Below are 21963 nucleotides of genomic sequence, written 5' to 3'. Positions count from 1 at the left end.
TGTGCTAGATGTGCAGAAGAAAGCATATCTATATCAGGCCTGACCTGAATCTATAGGACTCGCCCAAATGTGCCAGGAGATGGACAGATCAGTTCTGTTTCTTTTTTTTGTTGTTAATGGTGTGACCAGTGCTTGCTGGCTGTGCTTGCTGGGGTGGTTTTGCAGTCCGCAGGCTCAGAAATCAGATTTTGCTGGAAGGGAGAACCTCACCGGAGCTGGCCTTTATCCTGACAGGCTAGGGCTAGACATGCTAAAAACAAGCTGGTGTGTGTCCTGTTGTTTTGTCTTGGAATATCATTTATTCTGTTGTGTTGGGGTGGGGGAGGTGTCATTTGAGCACCTAATTTTCCATCAGTTGTGGTGGCTTTGGGTTGGATCACACGGCAAGGAGAATTAACTGTCAGTTGAACCTCGTAGCTTTGGAGCTACTGGTCACCGCACAGGCTGAAGGCTTCAGGGCAGGGTTTAGCTGTCTGCTCTGCGTTGGTTCAAAACTGAGTTGACCAAGTCCTTTGGCTCAAGCCAAGGATCCAAGCTGAGATTTCGGTTTGCTAGTTCTTGGAGACAGATGGTTTTCTATCCTAGCAATAGGAAGGGAGTGGTTGGTTGTTTTATTTCCTTTTCCCTCTTCTTTTTTGTGTAAAGAAAATAATCATGGTGAGAACTAGCCACAAACCCCAGTAGCGTTGCAGCCTAAGCTGATGTTTTACAGCTGTGCTGACTAAACCTGGCTGAGGTTTACCTGCATCTGTTGGGTCAGGTTTGGGTAAATACCAGACATCTGAGTGGGTAGCTTGAGGAAACAGCGCAACAGCAAGCACGATACAAGTGTAAGTATTCCTAGATGAAATAATGAAGTTCTCCAGCATAAAAGTGAAATGCAGAAGGGAAAAAAAAAACCCTCCGTGCGACTAGTTGCTTAACCTGGGCGTAAGATTTTAAGTGTCTTCACAAAACCTCTTCTGCAAGACCAAGCAATAGAGGTGGCCAGCTGGAGTGCTCCCACTGCTGTGAATTCATACATTAGGTGTGCTTAGCCAAGTGAAGCCCATAATTATTTTGGGGGGGGCATATCAACTGCTGCATAAAATACAGCATTAAAAATACCGTGTTTATCATACAAACTGCCTGAAGTGCCATAGTGGTCTGACAGCTCCTATTTATTTTCTCCATGCAGAGATGGTGAGTGTGTAGATTCCACACCACTGTTTATTGTTGCCAACCAAACCCATACAGGTTGGTGCTTATGTTTGACTCATACGTATTTGTTGCCCTCAACTTTTACAGCTCAGGTAGACAAAGTCCCAGTGAGAGCAGTGGCTTTCAATCCCCAACTTGAACCTGTACTGCTATGGACCAGATGTGAATGAGTAGTGCCAAAAAGTAAATACAGGCAGCTGTTGTGATGCCAGAAGTGCCAGCATGACTGCTCTTGGCTAGGTACTTATCTGTTTTCCATCCCTTCCTCCTCCAAATACTCCACAGTCTGCTTCTGTCTAGAAGAGAACAGAGATGGAGAAATTTAAGAACATTTTCTTTTCTGCCTGTGTCTTTCTGCACCCTTTCATTCCACGTTCGATTCTCCTAGCTTCAGTCCAGACAAAAGCTGGAATTCTCAAGGACAGACTGGGATAAGGGAGAAAAAGAAAAAATACAACTAAATGGAAAAGCAAGTCGGAAAAAATGCAAGATCTCATCTGAAGACCATCTATTCCTGTTTTGTAGGCTGTATAGTGTAACCATAGGTCCCTAGAGTCTGACCCCTTACACTAAACACCATCATCACCGCTGCTGGTAAAAAGAATGAAATAAGCATATAACATCAGGGTAGCATGTGCAAGTCTCGATTTAATTACAGTGCTGCATGAAGACATTTGTTGGTGCCACAGGTACTTGTGATGGGTATTATACATTCCTGACTCTTCAGGGAGTCGTGTTTTCACTGGAGATTTTCACCACAGAGGTAGTGGCGCTTTTTGTTCCTTTCCTTTTCATTTCAGCAGGATTTAGTAAGCTGGTTAGACCTACTGTAATTAGTTTACTCTTCAATGAGGAAGATAAACAGTATCATGACTGTAGTAGGAGCAAGCAGGCAAGCGCCAAATACGGTGCAGGCAGAATTCAATAGCTTCTTAATTAAAACCTGTTCGGGGGGCACAGAGAGCCACATGGGCTTCAGCAGGCTGTGAATCACAGGGAAGAGGAGCAGGAACAGGAAGACTCAGTAAGCAGAACTAAAGCTTCAATTACAAATAATGAATCACAAAAGAGGGACTGTATCGAGGGTCTTTAGTTCTTCAGGAACGAAGAAATGAAATCTTCTCACTAATGGGCTTTAAAAAACGTATCGGTACCCTTACCATCATCAGCATGTCCCGCCACCGGCAGTCCTTCGGAAAGCAGTATGTCTTCCCGAGTGGAAGTGACAGTGAGGACCGTATCTGCCAGACTCAGATCTGTGGCCAAGAGGCCTCAGAGTCCCATACGATGCATCTTACTTCTCATAATTTCCAGAAGTTTCTATGCACCCCTTCCATCACAACTGCGGGCTGGTTGTCGTCGTGCCAGGTGCTGTACAGACGGATTGCTAAGACTGTCCTTGCTCTTGTTGTTAGTTTTTTTCTCTGTAAAGCCAGAGGTGATGATGTCCTTTGGTCCTCTCAAAAAATGTAATGAAGGCTGGATTCATGGGTGGGAAGGGCTTCAGTTTGTTGTCGTTAAGTGTAGATGTTTTGTGGGAAAGGAGAGCCTGCTGCAGAGAAGATGAACAGACACGGCGTTACCACATTTCCAAAGGCAGTGGGGATACAGATATTCCCAGAAGATACCTTTGAGTCTGGAGTGTGAGGAACAAGTGGCTTAAAATGTCATTGGGATTAATGATGGGCTGCAGGTGATTTCTCCCAACAAATATTTAATCTCTAGGAAATGACACTTCTTCTTTTTTTTTTTTTTTCTTTTTGTTCCAAGTTAGCCTTTTTTCAGCAGCTTTTTTTCCTCCATGACATCTTGGAGGAGTTTTTCATCTAGTAGTTCAGGTGAGTTGAGCTATAAGGTTCCGCATCTAGATTCAGAAGCAAAGTTTTCCAACAAGGTACACAGTATTGAACTTGATGGGTTTGTCCTGGCTTAACGCTGAACACAAAATAAAATTATGGCACAAAGTTAAGACATTTTTCACATTCCACTTATTTTTGAGGTCTTGCACCAGGATTTAGTACAGGGCAAATATAATCTATGGCTACTTTCAAATGCTTTAAAGCTTTTTTGTCTATATGCATATTATTTTCTATTTTGATGCAGCTCCCCCCACCCCCGGCCCCGTTAGTTCACTAAGACAAATAGCACCCTTCTGCTTTGCAATTGTGAATATGTTAGGAAATTAAGCAGTAGGGTGTTACTATTTATCCACCAAAAAACCTACTAACTTTACATTATTCTTTGAATCTTTTAAGTAATACCAGTTTGAACTGATTCCCGTTACTGAGTGAATTTAACTTGCTTGGTTAAAACTGGGGAAAAAAACCCAACAGATAAATGTGTGCCTGAGATCTCTTGAGTTAACATCTCCAATTTTCTGATTAAAAAAGGATTGGAAAGTTTCCTGTGCTTCTGTAAGAACTGTTTTTTCCCTTGCCTATAATCCTATTAGCGTACAAAGTACAGAAATTCTCTAGCCGCATGACTGGCCCCATCTTACACGTTCGTCACGTTTTGTTCCGACAGCAACACATTACACCTGGTTCATGTATGTCAACAGAGTGTTGCTCTGATGAGCACGCACCCCCAGTTCAGTTAAGACATAAGACCTGTTTCTGCTGAGGGTATAAGCTGAAATCCTTCGCTAAGCTGGGGCACATGTAGGCAGCTGTAGGATCGCTCTTCATTCAAATTTACAGCCATGAGCAGACCCTGAAGAGCCGCGTTCAAGTGTTACACCAGCCCATGGGCTAAATACCAATAATCCTGGTTATCAGCCTCTTCCAGGAACACAAGGATTATTGTGGAAAGCTCTGGATCAAGGTGGGACTCTCGTTCCAATTTCAGAAAACAGCTGAGAGCATGTGTTATAGCTGCCTGACACCACCACTTCTTGACACACAGCTGGAACACATTCTACCAGCACAGTCCATCCCATAGGAAAACGCTTTGTAAGCAATATAGGAAAACCATAGGATAAGAGAAACTCCCTCTTGGCAGCTGTCTTTATCTATTCTAAAGCAGAAACTATGTGAATACTCCGCAAACTGCATAGAGAGAAAAGGGATTCTATTGCTCTCCAGATTGTCTTTTCACATCTTTAGCAAAGAGCAGGCAGCTCGAAGTCGGGAGCCTGCCTCTGCGCGTGGCTATTGCAATCACCTAGTTCTCCAGATCCCAGGTAATTTCTAGCCAGACCTATTTCCATGCCATTTTCTTCATCTTACTAGGTTTTATTTACAGAGATAATACAAAATATATTGTGAACTGAGTACAATCGATAAGTACAGTGTGGATTTGGCAATGCCACAGTCAGCGTGGTGGAATTATGCTGTTCAGGGTTTTCAACTGTTTTAATCCATGAAAGATAGTTAGCAAAAGGTAAGGGATGCTGGAAAAATCCAGACCTTTCCAGAGTCCAACTTGGACCCAGGAGAAGGTCCAGCTAAGGGACATTCTTAGGCTTTTATTGTGGCTTTCTCCAAAACACACACTTTATTTCATTTACTGTTGAGTTAAAATAGGCACAATGTTATTCTGCGCTCTCTCTATTGAGAGACATAGGCAAACCATATCTGAGGTGGTCCTTGGCTCCATGGCACCCTGAAGTTAGGTGAGAAGAACTGGACCAAACTTAGTAGACTTGTTCAAGTTCACATCTGAGGCGGACCATGGCTGCAGGTGCCTCACCTGACACACTGTCTTCATATTTCTACATTCACTGCACTAACACTCCTCACCTAGTTGGTTTGTAATGCTTGTAAGAGACTGGAGATGAAATGCTGGTGGGCAGAAACTGCAGCTGGGCTGGCTGATGGCAGATGCAGTTGGTGTCCTGTTTGATCTGAACGTTTACCATGCAATACAAGGTATCGCTTCTATAATTCCTCTCCATCTATTTTTTGGCTTGGGCTTCTGTTCAATTCATCCTATTTATTCGTATTTACAACGATGTAGTGATTCCACGTGAGACTTGTGCTCCCCTTCTTCCTTCTGCCCATTGCTTGTAGGCCCACGTTCTTGCAGGGATTGGATCTGTAGGTGGCAGAACCTTCTTAGCCCACCTGGGGACCTCTTAAAGTTTTTCTCTCAAAGCTTCAGCAGTTTAATACTGGGTACATCAGCTCAAGGTGAAGGCAAAGCTATTGCATGGAGTTTCCGCAAGCTCTGTCTGGCTCCTATTGCAAAGCGGAAAAGACGGTCTTGTCTTTGGTGACAATCGTATCAATGATGTAACACGCAAGCCGGTAGCGGCAGTGACTGATCGCTACCTTCACGTGGCTCTGCGACTGTCTGTGTTTAATGCACTCAAGGTCAGGTGGTCACAGGCAAGAATCAAGTTGAGCGTGTCTTGATTTTTGCTTCTGCTTTAAACACAGTGTGAGGGTAGCTCTGAAAGGTGCTCTTGGGGTTGGTGTCCCAGAGTCCAAAGGTCATCTCGAGGGATGAGGGAACCTCCCACGCGAAGGTCCTCGTGACACCCCCACCCAGAGGTGCGTGGGCATGGCGCTGCTGTAACACTGTAGACCTCACTCCCAATACAAGAGCTCGAGGCCTCTCCATGGCTGCCCCTTTGTGTGCGTGAATGGCGTTGGTGTCTTTTTTTCTCCTTCTTAAAAATGCGGTTGCTGTTTTTCCTTTTAACAGTGGAGGATCTTCATGAAAGCCTTGCGAAATTCAATGTTGAAGGTGGTGTAAATAATTGGGTTGACAGCACTGTTGACATATCCGAGCCACGTAAAGGCGCTGTACATTGCTGGGGGGATGTTGCAATCGCAGTGCATGTTCAGGATGTGAGTGATGAAGAATGGGAGCCAGCAGATGATGAAAACACCTGGGGGAAAAGGAAAAAGACAGATTTTGATTGCTGAAAGCTGGACAAATGTTGAGACTATGAGAACAATAAGGTTCTTTTGGGTATAAAGGAAGCGTTTCCCTGAGGTATGAGCCTTCTGTTTGTTAAGTCTTCTAGCCTATAAACTAAGTATCCAGGGACTAAAGAACTTCTTTGCTGATGTAATTAGACTAGTTACCTCAAAAAATCTGGCCTTTGTAGGCGCCAATTTCTTGCAGAGCTATGCTGCCTTTTGTGTTCCAGAAAGCCCGCGAGCTCTCTTGCCCCTGCACCCAGCCGTCTTTTGGCAGCCCAAACGCCCCACGGAGGGATGCCTTTTGTACTGACCCCAGCTGAGGAGGAGGTAGCCTTCCTATCGGCAGCCTCTTGCCTACTTGCCTACGTGTCCTCCAGGGTATCGAGTGAAATTATTTCTGTGGAGGCCTGGAAAACAGTCTACACTGGACATTCAGACTGGCTGCCCTGATCCTGGGTAGCTACTGGTTTTCTGCAGAAACACAAGAGGAAGCCAACGCGCACTCTCACCGAGTACGATGGCTAGCATCTGAGTGGCTTTCTTTTCTTTCTGTTGTGATAGTTTCCTCCTGCTCACAGTCTTGAGAGAGGTCCTTGTCTTGCCATTGGGCATAGACTGGATCTCAAAGACCTTGGCTGTGTGGGGTGCTTCTTTGGCATGTCCATTCTTCTCTACTTTCCCAGGGCTGTCCAAAGGTGCCTGCAGGGTTGAGTTGGTGCCCTGATTAGAAGCAATTGGCACAACCAACTGGTGGTTACTTGGTGCCGCAGGTTTGATGGTGGTTTTCTCAGGGGGACTGGTACTGGACACCATCTCCATTTCCAGCTCTTCTATGTGACTCTCCGCCTCCTGGACAAGAATCAAATGTCCACAACACAAAGACAGATAAATATACAGAGAGGAGCAATGAACATTCCTTGCAGAGTGAAGCTGGATGATGCTGAAGAACAACCAATCCCTCTTCTCCCTTCCTACGTTTTTGGTAGATGCTTGGAGAAAGGGCTGCGAAGTCTTTACAGATAAGAACAGTTTTGGGTAGATGGGGTCGACAGAACTGCAGTGAATTGACTCTCCTTTATTGCACAGAGAGGCTAAGAAATGGGAGAGACGCTGTCTACACTCCCCATAGGTTTTATTTAGGTTTTTCAGAATATACATAAATAAAACTGAAATCAACAAGCAAAACCCAACAAAGCCAATGCAGTCCGAGACTTAAAATAAATAACAGAGAGGAGCAGAAAATCAAAGACACGAAATGTTAAAATGTCATGGCTTTTCTAGCTGATCTTTAGGTGAGCTTACTCTGGCTTTTTGAGCTCTGTGATCTTAAACCCCCTGCTTCACTCTAAGGAATGGGAAGAATATTTAAATTTTGAGACTGAATGGTAACCTTTGTTCTTAGTTTATTTTTCTCCCACCCTACATAAATTCATTTTGTGTCCTAGGAGGAGAAAAGGGAAAAGTTAAATGCTCTGAAAAGCTACCACTTCTCTTTAACACTCACCACTTTGCGCTTATTAACTTGGAAACTCCCATTGGACTTCACAATAACTGTGCAGAGCTTGACGTCTTCTGGATGAGTGCATTTGTCCTAAGGGGCAAGCACCAGCTCAGAGGTTACACAAGCAGAGAGTAATTGGGAAGGGAAGCTGGTAAGGGAGGCACGTGGAAATACAAACACAGGGCACGAAGCAGAAATTAATCAGTGTGGCTAAGGTGCTGAGAATGGTGGAAAACTACTTGGAAGAAGCAGTAATGGAGGCAACTATCCCTCGTGCTTTTCGCCAAAGGAAGGAAACCACAAAGATCTCCTGTGTTTCAGTCTATCCCTGTCTCACTGCCGTCTTTGCTTGGCATGGCGCTGCCCTCTGAGGCAATGCAGTTGGGAGGCAGTGCCTCTGGGACTACACATTCCTACGGGGTGTTTTGCACGTGCTGCGAGAGGAGCGTTTTGACAAGCAGTCTCACACTTAAACACGCTCAGCTGGACTCCACTTACATACATATCTCATGCTTTGAGAGGCTGTTTTCACTGCAGAGGTATCATTACCAGCGATGTAGTTTGCACCCCAGCCACGCAAACAATTTCCATTGAACTTCTTCGTCACAGCAGCAGGACTGACTCAGAAAACAGCAGTCTTGGGTACCCCAGCCCAAACTTAGCAAAGCCAAGGGGAATGCAGTCTGGTTAATGAAGCAGCTCCTAATGCAAGTTTGCTGATGAAACATCCCCTGAGATCCAGGGAGGTTTCTGAAGCACCAGCCAGTGACCTGATAATCCAGAGTGTGCAACTGGGACTCCAGAATGGCACGGGACACAGCATTCACCTTTGGGATCCAGTATTGCACCTAGTCCGGCCAGTGCCATTTGGGGAAAGGAGGAGGCGCTTTGGGGGATGAAGTGGAGCATGAGGGGATAAAGGACAGACTGCTGAGAGCAAGGCAGAGGTCTAGTTACCTTCAGCGGGGCTTGCGTGTCTGAGTCCAGGCCGTGGCTGCTGCGTTTGGTGTTGACACGCTTCCTGCGCTTCCGGAGCACTATGTAAATCTGCACGTACACCAGCAGGGTGACAATGAAGGGAACGTAGAAGGAGACGATGGAGGAATACACCACAAAGGCAGGATTGGCAATGATGCACTCGTTCTCATCTGGAAGACGAAAAGTTTCAGGGTGGTTGTCCCTGCCGCTAGGAACTAGCACCAGCTTCCCCCCTCTTCTCTCCCTCTTTCAGAAGGCACACGGATACCCAGAGAGGGAGGGGGTCAGGTTCTAGAGGGGGCCACCATGTCAGCTGGAAGTGGTAGCAGACTCTCCTTGGCTCGCAGGGTGTCACATATGTTCCCAAATCCCTGGCTATCGCTTGCCTTATAACTAGAAGCCTGCTGATCCCGTGCTGGACACAATCTAGTCTTCCTATGAAACTGATGGCTGAACAGCCAGTTCTCTGTCTCTCCTGTCTCACTGAAGTTATTTGTCCCGTGACTTTCCTTTTCACGTGTTTTAATATAAGAGGAATTTTGATTTTGTAGTGGACAAATAAATGTTCATGTAACACTGAGGAGTCCTGTGTAAACTCCTACGTAACCTCAGTTCTGATGTGTCTAACACACTGGTCTGGAACAGCAAGAGATGAAACAGACTCAGAAGCCACTGACAGAAGTAGCCTGGGATGACACTGGGAGAGGACACCTGAAACAGGGATGGATACATCCCAGTACACCTGAAAACTGATCCCCGTGTTTACCTCTGCCTTGTAACAGACTAGCTGGGGACCCAGTGAAGCCAGGAAGATGCCAGCAGCCATGCAGGTGGCTTAGCACTCACCTGTGTTGTTGAGGCCAAAGAGGAGCGGGCAGGAGATGGCAAAGGAAAGCACCCAGACCACAGCAATCATGACCGTGACCCTGCGCTTCGAGCTGTAGCGGGTATTATACAGCATTGGCATCGCTACCGCTGTGTACCTGCAGCGTGAAGATACAAACCCAGTCGGGTGTTACTGGGCCAGTGCTGACCAGCTCCATGGGAAGAGACACCTGGTTACTGTGTCTGAGACACTGCTCCAGCGAGAGAATATGGGGCGAGCAGGGTTTCACAGATCTCTGAGATGCCTGCATGCCCTGTTTGGGAAGGCATGAGGCTGGGGTCAACCCAGCACAGCATTTTTCTTCCTCTCTCTCTGTGCTGCTGCCTCTTCCCACTGACATCTGCTCCACCATTCACGTATATAAACAGAAGGACTGGACCAACTACTGGACACGTACAGGCAATTGCATTTAATTTCTCAACACCTATGCAGCAGCTCATGGTATCCCTGCTCAGACCTCATTTAGGTCCTACAAATTGCTCTTCAAAAGACCTCAATGACACCAGCTCTCAACATTTTCAAGTCTGTGAGTCACAAGTAAAATTAGACCGTATGAAGATGGCCATAACTTGCCGCCGTGGGTTTGACATGACTTGCTGCCATGGAGCCCTCACCTGTCAATGCTGATGGCACAGAGGTTGAGGATACTGGCAGTACACATCATAACATCAAGGGTTACAAAGATATCACAGTGGATCCGACTAAACCTCCACTCACCCACCACCTGCAAAGAGAGAATCAGGTCAGCAAAAGAACTCACTGGAGATACACTACTGAGAGGGTCTGAAGGGGGAATTTTGCACAAAGACAGAAACTCTTGCTGGTAGCTGGAGTTCTGCTGGTTCAAGGGGGATCAAAATTTTGTCTGCAGAAGTTCCAGCTGGAACGAGGTCCCACGCAGTCAGTCCCGTGCCATGGCAGTTAGGATGGGCTGCCACCGAGTGCCTTCCAGGGCTTTGTCCTGTCCAGTCTGAAGGTCTCAAATGATGGCATGGCCTCAAAGGAGGTGCTCTGCCCCATCCAAACCATTCTTTAGAGCATTCCTCTGAAGGCTTGTGTGATTTTGTCCTTCCTAATTCCATCCTGTTACTCTGCATTGAGTTGGACAACCCAAACAGCAAACACAAACCTGGGCTCGTATCCCAGTGGCGTAAGGGAGAGCAAGTCTCCTCAGAGTGAGCTCTGTGAGAGCTTAAACAGGTCTCTGAAGCATTGCAAAGAGGTATTAGGAAGGAAATACATTAATTTTATATCCTGAGCATCTCTAATTGTACTTACAGCTTTTTATTAGGCTTTTTTTTTTTGCAATTATACCTAGCAAAGATCAGCAGTAGAGAAGCAGGAACTTTCCTTCATCTCTTTGTTTAAAAAATCAGGGTAGAAATTCCTCACTTTTTTTGTGTGTGTGTGAATGAAATTAATTTAACCCCGTGAAAATTCTTTATGACACTGCATGTTGTGATAAAGACAAAGAATTAATGATAACACTTCCAGTTACCAGTAGCCTTTTTCTCTTCACTTATCTTGTTATTGCAACTGAACTTTGCCAATTAAGTTTAATAGCAATTATTAGGACTGCTGTATTTGACATGTGATGAAAAAAGTATATTTCCCTCTAATAAAAATAGAGTCCTACTGCATTTGAAAATAGAATGAATAAGATATCTATTCTTCAGTTATTTCTGCTCTGATATACATAACCATAGGCAGCATAAAGAAGGAAGAATGACTGCATTGAAGCCTGAGTGACAGATGAATACTCAGTGATTAAAAAAGCACTTAAGAGACAGTTATATCAGTAACTTTGCTGAGAATTTGCCCAAAGGCAAAGGTTTCCAGCCAGATATAAGCCTCTGCAATATCAGTTTCCCAAACCCATAGTTCTGAGTTTATGGGAGATGCTGTAAACTGCAGCAGTTCTTTCTCTTAGTGCTTTCATTTAAGTAGGAGAAACCTTAGAAGTCTGGAGGTAGAAGATTTGTTTGCATCGAGGCTGATTTTTAAAAGGATTTCCTTTTGACATTAGTTTTTGTCCAGGCACGTGACACAAAGCCTGAAAAAGAAATGAATATATTTACAGAACAGAGGGGGGTTCTTGGTTTTGGTCAGTCCTATGGCTCCTCCTCTGGCATGGAGTATTTGTCATGGGTTTTGCTGCTTCAGGCTAGCACTAGGTTTAACAGAGAGTGGATAGGAGCAGAAAGGGTAAAAAAAGTATTGCTGAGATGTAGAGACCTGATTGTCCTACTTGGTAGATTCAGGCAGCTCAGGTTCCTGGCCAACTCCGTCTACACGTGAGCCCAGAAAGGGGAAGGCATCTTACATCGTTTGTGCTTTATTCTTCCACGTTAAAATAAGAAGCATCTGAGAGACTCTTACAGCTGGGCATGAGAGAGCAAGAACTTGTCACAGCGTAAGGCTCTGCTTAAAATGGGTTGTCACAAAAGAGGAACAGAATAGAAGAGCATAACAGGTCCCAGAGGCATTCACTCCAATCACAGCCAGCCTGTGGCCACGTTAATAAGCTTCAGCAGATGCACGATGCTTTACATTTTTAAAGTGCTATGAAAACAATAATTAACTGGAATGATAATTAGTATTGTGGTTTCTCGACAGCCTATGTCACGTCAACGGGTTTGGTTTGCTTTGCATTAATACTTAATGGGCTAATTGATTACGGCTTCTTCCCCGGCTCTGCTCTCTGTTTTATCATTTGCTGTCATAAAAAAGTTCCTGAAAATTATTTGTAAGCTCAGTATAGTTTCAGCCTTACGCTTTCTCACCGCCGTTCATTCTCTCTCGGTGGCGGTTGCCGCCAGCGTGCCAGGTCCCAGCTGGCCGAGGGGGGCCAAGGGAGAGGGGTGGTATATCTGCTCTCAGTCTTCCCTCTAGAGATGCATCTCATACTTTCAGGTTATTTACTGTTGCAAGAGTCGTTTGCCATCAAGTAAACAGGTGGCAATCTTGGGAGTGTTTGGCTTTCACAAACCAGGGCTCCACGCGGGCACGGCTCTGCGTGCAGAAGTACAGAGCTCTCCTGTACCAAAGTGATGTGCTAACGGCAGCGGTGTGAGAAGTACCTCACCTGTGATTTCTCTCAAATATTGTATCATAAAAGCTGTGAATTTACCTCCTACTTCTACAATTGCCTGCTCCTCTTACTACTGTAGTCCTTCAGAAATAGGGGGTTGATTACTTTTTGATGCAGTTTATTAACGTGACACCCATGATGTTGCAGCAGACTTGTTCTTGTGTTTGGGAATGAACAGTCAATCTATGTAGTTTTGAAAACAAAACTGGAGTCCTTTCACTCTTGATCCCTCAAAAAGCCAGATTTTCAATGCAGTTGGACTGTAATTTAGCCCTCTGAACAACAGTGTACTTTCAAGAGAGCCTGTCATCTGCTGTCATGTTCATTTCCTGGAAAAAATCTGATCAACTGCTAGGAATTTAAAAACACGTTTGTTCGGGGAAATTCAGGAGGTCTTGGAGTGGCTGGTGTCCAGGCTGCTAAACCTTCCCTCCCTTTACCCACTCACCAGAAACATTCAGTACTGCAAAAGAAAACTGTGTCACCTACCTCCAGATAGACCACCCAAGGCATGACCAGAGTTGCTACCAAGAGATCTGCCACTGCCAAACTCACGATCAGGTAATTAGTGGTAGTCTGAAGGGCTTTTTCCCTGGACACAGCCATACACACCAACACGTTGCCAAAAACGATGACAAAGATGAGGAGGGTGAGCAGCATGGCATAGTAGTTATACTGAGGCTTCTGGTCCGCATGGGACTCGTTGAGTGGCTTGCTCCAGTTCCTGTCACTGACGTCACCGTTGTACCAAGAGAGGTTGAGGGGATCCATGGAGGTAAAAGTGCCAGGTTCCGGCTCCACCCTGATGCAAAGATGTTGGAAAGACAGTCAAAGGCCAACATGTAAAATAAAAGTAAAACAAATATGCGTGTGCTACCTCTGGAGGCTGTTCCCCCTCCCCTGAATTCCCGTGCACTAACAGCTGGCTGCCTGGAAATGTAATGAAGAGCCAGGTGGGAGGCTGAACTGATGGTCAGATACCTAGGCAGGGATTCAATAAGTTAATTTCTATTTCCAGTTCATGCCCCAGATTTTTGTTGCCAGGGATATTAATTACTCTCTGTTAGGGCCAATTCAGATTTTTGTGCTGGCTCCCCTAACCACCAGCTGCTCCCTGTTAGGTGTGCAAGGTTCAGGGCAGATGTGTCATGACCCACTTTGTTTATTTTTCATGTGCTTCGTGGGCTTTGGGCTGTGTTCTCTTTTTTTTTTTTTTTTTTTTTTTTTTTTCCCCTTCGCTTTTCCTTATTCTTTTCCTCCAGCAGGGAAATAAATAAATAAATAATGCTACAAACCTAGTTGTGATGATAATGAAACTTGACAGTAACAGTTCTAAAGTCAGGGCTGGACTGTCCCTGCCTTCTGCAGTTCTCCCGGTGAGGATGCTGTGCAAAGGGGGAAATGGTGGGGGCATGACTGGGTGCCCACCCAACAGCCCAGCCTCTGCAGCTCCTGGTGCTGGGAAGACAGGTCTCCTTGGAAATCTGGGGCATCACAGTAAACCTTCGTTCCTTCCTTGGCCATTGGCCATGTCTGTGTGCTTTTTCAAAAATGACATATAAACAAATCATGGGGGTTGCTGTAGCGTTCCCTAGAACCTGTTTAGGGGGTTGTGTTTGTTTTGTCCAGGTGTGGCAAAGACAGCTCAAGTGTCTTTTAGTCTTTTGGAGTTTTTCTGTCTGCCAGGGCTGCCTTTGTGCTATTCTTCCCTAGCTGGGCCATTTTCAGCACACAAGGAGGCTGTCACCAAGAAGCCTTCCTTTGGTTTCCACTGGCTACGGATCGGGTCCCAGGCTTACAGGCATTTTTTCATGGATGAAGAGGAAGAAGAATGAAAATTAACTGAACAGAGATTAGGAAAAAAATGTTCTAAAGAAATGTTGCTGTCTGGATATAGAGGTTTGTGGGGTATTAGCTGCAAACGCAGACAGCAAAAAAGCTGCTTTCTGCTGAGGTAGATAGATAAACAAAGCTGAAGCGTGGGATGTGCGATGTGCAGGGAAGGTCATGGTTTGTGCTCTGATATTGTGCTTGATATCTTGAACTGATATCTCTTAGGACGTACTCCTGTACGGTGCAGGCTAGTGAAGGTGCACGAATGTCCATGATATCCATTACATGGATTTTATGCCAGGAGGTGATGCAAAGCAGTGATATCGGGACACTGCATGTCCCTGGACCACTGGCATCCAGCTGCGTGTATGTCTGCATCATGAGAGACGGGCTAAAAGTTAAGCTACATGGTACAGACCTTGGCAGCAGGTGTCAGTGTTGGGGTCTTTGTCTGGTACCAGCAGATGAAAACCAGATTCCACATTTGCAATGAGACTGCAGAATATTTGGCCACTGGCCCTGGCATACTGGAAAGACCTTTTTCTGGCTGTGTGGTGGGGGTCTCTTAGCTCTCGTTTAGGTGGGCTTGCTGAAGAGCTGACAGGGCAGGATCTGCGCAGTGGGTGCTCGTGATGGTTGGCACCGTCTTCTGGGTATTTTCACACCATGTCTGGGTCCCGCTGGAGTTTCTACACACTTATAAAAAGATGGGATTTCCACATGATGTGTGTTTGCTGAGGCAGTATGGGCTAAAACGGGAATATTGCCTCAGCCTGCAAATCATCCCTGTCCTCTGCACCACGGAGCCTGCAGCACAGGCAGGGCTGGAGATGCTCAGCGCTGACAGCTGTGCACCTAAGTGCCCTTCAGAGAGCCTCGGAGGCCACGAGGAGAGGGGCACGGAGCTGAATTTCACCGTATGGGCTAACAGGTTCCCTGAGCTCACCAGGACAGCTAACGCCAGCTGCTCCAAGGACAAGCAGGCAGAGCAGTCTGATCACGATAACACGGCTCTGGCACACAGATGCTGACATCAGGGCAGAGCTGTGCCTTTGAGCAAGGTGAGATCCAGCCCAGTCCTGTCTGCTGGAACAGAGCTGCTTTGTCAACTGGTTAATTAGTGCAGCGAGGCTGGGCAGAAGAGAGTTGTGGTACCCGAGCGGGCAGCCACAGCTGCAGAGGGTGTCTGGAGTGGCGTTAATCCACGTCCATCACTTCAGCCCCTTGCCAGGATTGTTTGTGTGTTTAAAAGCAAAGTATCGAGACCTGTACCTGGGTCTGATGTAGTCCCTACATCAAGAAATGGTGATGTGTCAGACAGCGTGGTCAAAAAGTAAAGGCAAGAGGTGTTTAAAAGCAACTGGAGATTTTGGCAGCTTTGGTTTGGGGGGGTTCTGGTTTAGAGATCTTGAAGGAGCCTCATTCACTGCTCAGCACTTCCTAAATTCAAGTACTCTGTGTTTCTCAAGCTGTATCTCCATAAAGACCACTGTGATCTGAAAATCTGGCCGTCTTTTCAGACATCCCAAACCAGGCCATTTAATTTTCTTAATAAAAGACAAAGCGAATTCAATTTACTAAACCATATAAGCGATCAAAATAGCAAAACATTTGCAAATATCAAATTCACCTGGGAACAATGGTTTCTTTATGTTTCACTGAGCTTTTGTGTGCTTTTCTCATTCAAAGAACAATTTGTATAATAATCCTTGGAAATTTGTTGCATATGGGTCCTTAATAGCTGATAATTCAAAAAGTGTCTGTCTGACAGTGCTATCAGCGACACTTGATAGCTCTACAAATGTCTTCTTAGAAACTGTCAAAGTGTCAGAAATTAATTAAATGTTAGCTTATGTGACTCAGAGTGAAGGGGAAAAATCAATGCTAAATGCAGCAACAGTTTTTTCTTTTCTCCTGTTGCCCTTTGATAATGCAAAAGTATCTAGAGAAGGCAGAAACATGCATAAAATGCAGGATAAAAAAAAAAAAACGACCACAGGAAAATGGAAAAATATCTTAAAAGAATAAAAGGAGAGGAATGATTCAATATGTGGAGGATCAGCCTCTTGGTCCTATTCTGGCTTCTTCTGAGCTCTGACTGCAGTTCCCAAAACAGAATTCTGCTTCATGGAGAAAAGGCCAGAGACAGGGGTGAGTTACACACACGTGGTTCCAGCCCTGCTCATTTTGCAGCCTGTTGCAACTCGGTGGTGGAGTTGGAGGAACCGTACACAGCTAATCTCTCATGGCCATCTATTGGGCATTTACTTGGTGGGGGTCAGCGAGGATATAGTGAGCAAAAGTTCTCTTCTGTTTCCTTCTGCAGCTTCTGCAAGGTATTTTTTTTTCTTTCAGTAACGCTGTTTTTACAGCAATGATTTTTGTCTTTTCATGCAGCCGATCATCATGAGGAAAGTTAAAAGAGGACGTTTGATGTACCTATGTACAAATGAAAAGGTTTGGTGTTTCCATTGAAAAAAAAAAAAAAAAAAAAGGGGGGTTAATCCAGGAAAATGAAACAAAAAAACTTTAAATATTTTGCATTAAATAGGGAAACTAAAACACAGTGTGATTTGCGATCATCAGTTAAAGGCTGTACCTGGTACACATCCATATGGTACAATTACATGGACAACTGTTAATTCCTAACTTTTGAGGCTTTGAGTTTTCAGTCCTAAAAATAATCTTAATTTCTCCAGGCACAGAACTGGCACCATTTGGAAGCATTATGGTAACCATTAGAGTGCCTTGTGAGTCTTTCAGCATTGCTCAAAGGAGCACTTTTTATTTTACTGCTGACAGTTTCTCAGTAGAGAAGAAAGTGGCACTTGAAAAAGCTGACTGCAAGTGAGTGCTTTTTACTGCGTTTGTCCAGACACCTGCGTTTTGATACGGAGGCAGAGGGAAGGGATCATAAATACGGAGAAAAGGTGGCACAAGCGGGAGCTCGCTACGCTCTGTCCTTGGGGGACCTTGCTGGGGTTCGCCATCCCTGTACGCCAGGGGCACAACAGGGGCTGGGTTTCAGCTGAGCCTTTGGATGCAGATGCGGGTAGAGTCCTGAAACGCAACAAATTCCTTTGTGAATTAACGGCAGTAAAGCCACTTTAATTCCCGTACGGACTCCACACAGATTTTTGGTATGGCTGAGCTAATCCAGATATGGATTTACTGGGAGGCCAAGGGCAGGACAGAGCAGCAAGGTCGCAGCCCTGTGTTTGATGCCAGCAGCGCAGCAGCACGCCTGCGTCGCACAGAGCATCACTGGCACCTTCCCCTTCGGTCGGACGGGGCATACGCTAATGCCCTTTGCATTAACGTACCTGGCTTCTGCTAACGCCCTTTGCACTAACCCCGAGTGCCGCAGCTCAAGCATGCCGAGCCGGCAAGTGGTTTGCCATCCAGAGGGAAACAGCCTCTCCTCAGCTCTCTCCCTGTGCTTTCCAAATGTCTTTCAGCAACTGGAGATCTGCTGCCTGGCAGCTACTCCCCACTGGAAATGACAGAGAAAAGGGAGCCAAGATAGAGGCTGCGAATGCAGAGCCAGAGTTTTTCTCTCCTTTGTAGTTAACTCCCCGTTCTATTCAGAGAGCAAACTGAAAAACATGTTTGTTTGCAGTACCGGTATTTCTCCTTGGGCTCCTCACGATTGATCATCTAATTACGTTTGTGGCAAACAAGCACGACATCTCCCTGGCAAATGTGTAATGTTCACAACTGGCAGCAGCAAAACCGTTTGTCTTTCTGGCAAGATCTGAAACATGAAATATGTATTAAGCAGAGAAGCAGTTTGCTGTATTGTTTAGAGATGGATGTACCAGCCAGCTCGCTGGGAAGCAGAGGCTAAAAGGCTCCAGCCCTACAGCTTGTCTGCGTTGGAATAGTGCCCTGAGTCTGCCCTCTGCTCTTCTTCGTTCTCTTAGTGCACTTCTGTGCTAGGTCAGAGGTGCCTTGATGCGGTGCAAATGTCTCTGTTTCAGAAATAGCAAAGGTATAATGTTCTTCTTGGTTTTTACTCTGCTTGCAAACACCCCCAGGCATGACATATTCACCGGCCTGACCCGGAGCTAGCGCCAGCGTCTAGCAGACACCATGAGGCATGTCACTGCAGCATCTGGCTTCTGTGGGTAAAGATCTGTGGCGCTTGGTGCCCATGTGGGCCTGGCTGCCAAAACGTGCAGTCAGCCTTCGCTTCTTCAGAGAGCAGCGTGCCATTCCCTGCGGCCTTGCCCCAGATGTAACGCGTTTAGTTCAGCCTGGAGCAGGCGGGTGAGGTGGGCGCCGAGGGATGCAGCTGCGGGCGCCGTGCCCCGCTCCCCCCCGCGATGCCTGGGCAGAGGCTGAGCTGCTTCCCCGGGCAGGCAGCGCGGCGGGGGCTGCAGGCAGCCAGCAGCACTGGTGTCACCTGGGCGTGCTTTCAGGGGACAAAGCTTCCCTGTGGGCTCCACACACAGTCACACTGCTCAGCTTGGGACTCCCAGATGCCAGGACACCCCAGGGACTGAAATCTGTGCAGACCTAGCAGGAAAACAACAGCAAAAGCCACCAGCAATAATATCCTGATGGCAGCTGTTCCCACAGCAGCCTCAGAACCATCTCCACCTCTCTTTTCCAAAGTCTTTCTTGCTTGCCATTCTTGCCATATTGCCTAATTGCTTCTAATTGCTGCTACCCAGATGTACCCATCAGGTTACTGAAGTCTCACCTAGGACCATGTGGGAAAGGTGTTTAGAGACAGATTTGCTCCAGAGGCATTTCTGTTTCACAGAAATCAATGTCTAAGTGAAATCTGCACAGTACAGTGCCTCCCTGAATTTTGTCATTTTCCTCTGAAATGTTGGAATCGAAGGGCCACAGGAAAGCTGTCAAACTGACATCCTTTCTGTCCTGAAGATGCTTCTTGATGCTGTTTACTGGGCTCCACTGAGAATGTGACTGCGGCATTCCAGTCGAGGGAGAGAACATGTTCTTTTGGAACAGGGAAGTGGTGGAAGAGAAAGAGAAGGAAAAAGTGTGCTTGGGGAGCTGTTTTGTTTCCCTGTCTGTGAGCACTGTGCAAAGAAAAGAGCTTCTGAAGCAGTTTCACTATTTTTTGCATGTAAGCCCAGGACTGACAATCTATGCTGTGAATTCCAGGTCTTGGTTAACTGGAGAGCAAGGAAAGTGTGCAACAGATAGCAGTAAGAACCTCTTCCCACCCGTTTCTGTGCAGGGGACAGTGTCTGCAGGTGTTGAGAAGGAGGAGGGAAGGTCAGGAATTGGGGAAATACTGTAAATTCTGTCTTGACCTGAGAACTGTAGTATCCACTGCTGCTGCTAAGGCTGATGACAAACCCTGGCCACCCGCCTTGGCATCTGACACGCCAGGATCAGGCGATGTACTGAACACAGGCAACGTCCTGGTGGCTTTAAATAAACCTGAGTCCCCCAGGCACTGAGCAGTAGATGCCAATACAGCAGGGATTTGACAGTCATGACCAGTGTGCTCCTGGCAGTCCGTCCTTTTGAGGCAGTTTTGAGCACTGACTGTGTCCCCTCAGAAGGCAGTACTGGGCAAACTTAACTTTCTACGCTCCTTGCATTTTCTCAGTGGTAGGTCAGTCACCAGTAGTGAGTAGATTACACAAGCAGTAGCCTTGGCTACCTCTGCGCCCAGAGGTACTGAAATCAGAGACAAAGATCCTGACAAGGCTGGGGGGTTGGGGGGCTGAATTTGAACTTCAGCACTGTGCAGCCTTCACAGCCACCTAATACAAGAGTTCTCCCCATCAGCTCCTTGCAAAAGCCCCTTGAAATGCTTCCTCCCCTCCTGCCTTTCTCCATGGCTCCCCGCTCTTCAGACCCTTTGTTTTTCAAGATACATTTGCGAGGCATTTTGAACACGGTTATTGCTCACTTCTGGTTCAGAAACGTTACTGCATTTCGTGTGGCCTTGTGCAATACCTAATTGGATCTTCCTACTAGAAAGCGCCTATGACGCCCCGGAGTGTGTTGTGAAGCACCTAATCCAAGCACTTGGGGGCTGTATGGAATACACACCTGCCACAGAGCCTTTGAGTCACCGGCTTTGACCGTTCTTGCTGATGCCACAATATTTTCTATTCACAGTGCTTTACTTCTCAATAATTGCATTGTTCAGAGCTCTCTGCACTAATTCTGTAACGTGAATCACCGCCGCCCGAACAGCAGCGCAGGGACAGAGGGTGAGGAGAACCACAGCAGCCTGAGCTCCTTTCTCAGGAGTGCAGAGATTCCTTCCTGGGGGAGTGGGTGACAGGAGGAGCTTACTGTGATAGCCTCATAACGCAAGCACCACCTGGCTGACTCCTGGCTTTAATGCAGATGCTCTGATGCTTTTGACTTCAAAAAGTCATTTGATTTCTCAGATCTCCATTGGCGGTGTTAGTGAATTAATCATATCCCTCTTTCCCTATGATGCCATGAATTTTCTCCCGCGTTTGAAACTGCATTGCAGAGAGGAGAAGGAAGATGTTTTTCTTTCTCCCAGAGCACTTGTCCATTATCCTTTGGTACTGCGGTGATGGAGCAAAGCGTTTCCCAGGATTGCTGTGGTGTAGGCAGAAGTGGCACAAAGGGAGCGCAGGAGCTACTGCCCTCCCTATTAAAAACCAGCGCACACATTAATCTGGACCATTTGGAGAAGGATGTTCTAAGGCTGAATTTCACTGGGAATTGACTGCCTCCTGCTTTCATGTCCTTCAAAAATCTCACCCTTAGTTAAAGTCTTGCCAGGTTTTTGGGTGGGTTTTTTTGCATGTCTTAATGGAAGGGAAGAATTCAGCAATTTCTCCCTAGAAGCGGAGAAATGCACATTTACCTTGCTTTAGCATGTTTTACTGCTAATAAAAAGCAGATTCCGTTTTTTAAAAGGCCTTCTCTTTATTCAAGATGTGCAGCTTGTCGTAGGGTTTTATCAGAAATTACTTGGAATTTTCTGATTTTAAAATTCTCTCATTCCAGTATGTTAAACAGTCAAAACTAGTAACTTCTGCAAGAAAAAGTTGTAGTGGGTTGGTTTGGTGGTTTGGTGTTTTTTTTAATAAATGAGCTTTTTAGGATCTATCAGGATTTCAAACCTCTTAAAATATCTCACGTGAAAATGAGAACAAAGTAAAACCTATGAAATAACTCTCTGCTCTGAAATTTTAGTTCAGTTACACCCTTATCTTTGTGTAGTTCAATTATGCCCTTTTCTTTGAAAAGATCTAACTCAAAACATTTTGGTTACCCAAGTTCAGAATATAATTTGCAAACATTTTTAGAGAATTCTGAGCCATTTTCCCTTCAGATCAGGTTGCCAAGAGTTCTAGCATGGGCTCTTAAACCATCGCAGCAGCCTCGGAGCCTGTGGTCTCACTGCTAACCTTCCTTGAAGGAGACTTGACAAACCCACAGGCAGTCACCTCAAGCGCAGAAGGGCAGTTTATATCACAAATCACTAGTTTTCCTTCCAGAATGAAAGCAGATAGAAATAGTTTCTTCCAGCAACAAACTCCTTCCAGAAAACCCCATCACTCCCTCTACCCACCTGTAATTCAGAAGAGATGTGACTCCTGCGTGGCAGGCTGCTGGAGTGAAGCCA

The 21963-nt window shown here is 46.0% G+C and overlaps 1 protein-coding gene across 1 annotated transcript in view; it reads right to left on the bottom strand.

Annotated features, from left to right (window-relative positions):
• Positions 1 to 1828: 1828 nt before the first annotated feature.
• DRD2 (dopamine receptor D2) overlaps positions 1829 to 21963 on the bottom strand; it is a 33729-nt gene continuing 13594 nt past the window's right edge. Inside the window, exons 2-8 of the mRNA XM_040616340.1 lie at positions 13017 to 13329; positions 10051 to 10160; positions 9397 to 9533; positions 8530 to 8720; positions 7576 to 7662; positions 6581 to 6920; positions 1829 to 6034 (exon numbers count right to left, since the gene is read on the bottom strand). Coding sequence (XP_040472274.1) covers positions 5841 to 6034; positions 6581 to 6920; positions 7576 to 7662; positions 8530 to 8720; positions 9397 to 9533; positions 10051 to 10160; positions 13017 to 13298 — 1341 coding nt within the window. The 5' untranslated portion in view covers positions 13299 to 13329 and the 3' untranslated portion in view covers positions 1829 to 5840. The remainder of the gene's footprint in view (positions 6035 to 6580; positions 6921 to 7575; positions 7663 to 8529; positions 8721 to 9396; positions 9534 to 10050; positions 10161 to 13016; positions 13330 to 21963) is intronic.

Source organism: Falco naumanni, chromosome 16 (genome assembly GCF_017639655.2).
Source record: "Falco naumanni isolate bFalNau1 chromosome 16, bFalNau1.pat, whole genome shotgun sequence".
Classification (NCBI taxonomy): domain Eukaryota; kingdom Metazoa; phylum Chordata; class Aves; order Falconiformes; family Falconidae; genus Falco; species Falco naumanni.
Note: the sequence above shows the minus strand (reverse complement) of the source record. Positions and strands in the feature narration are given on the sequence as shown.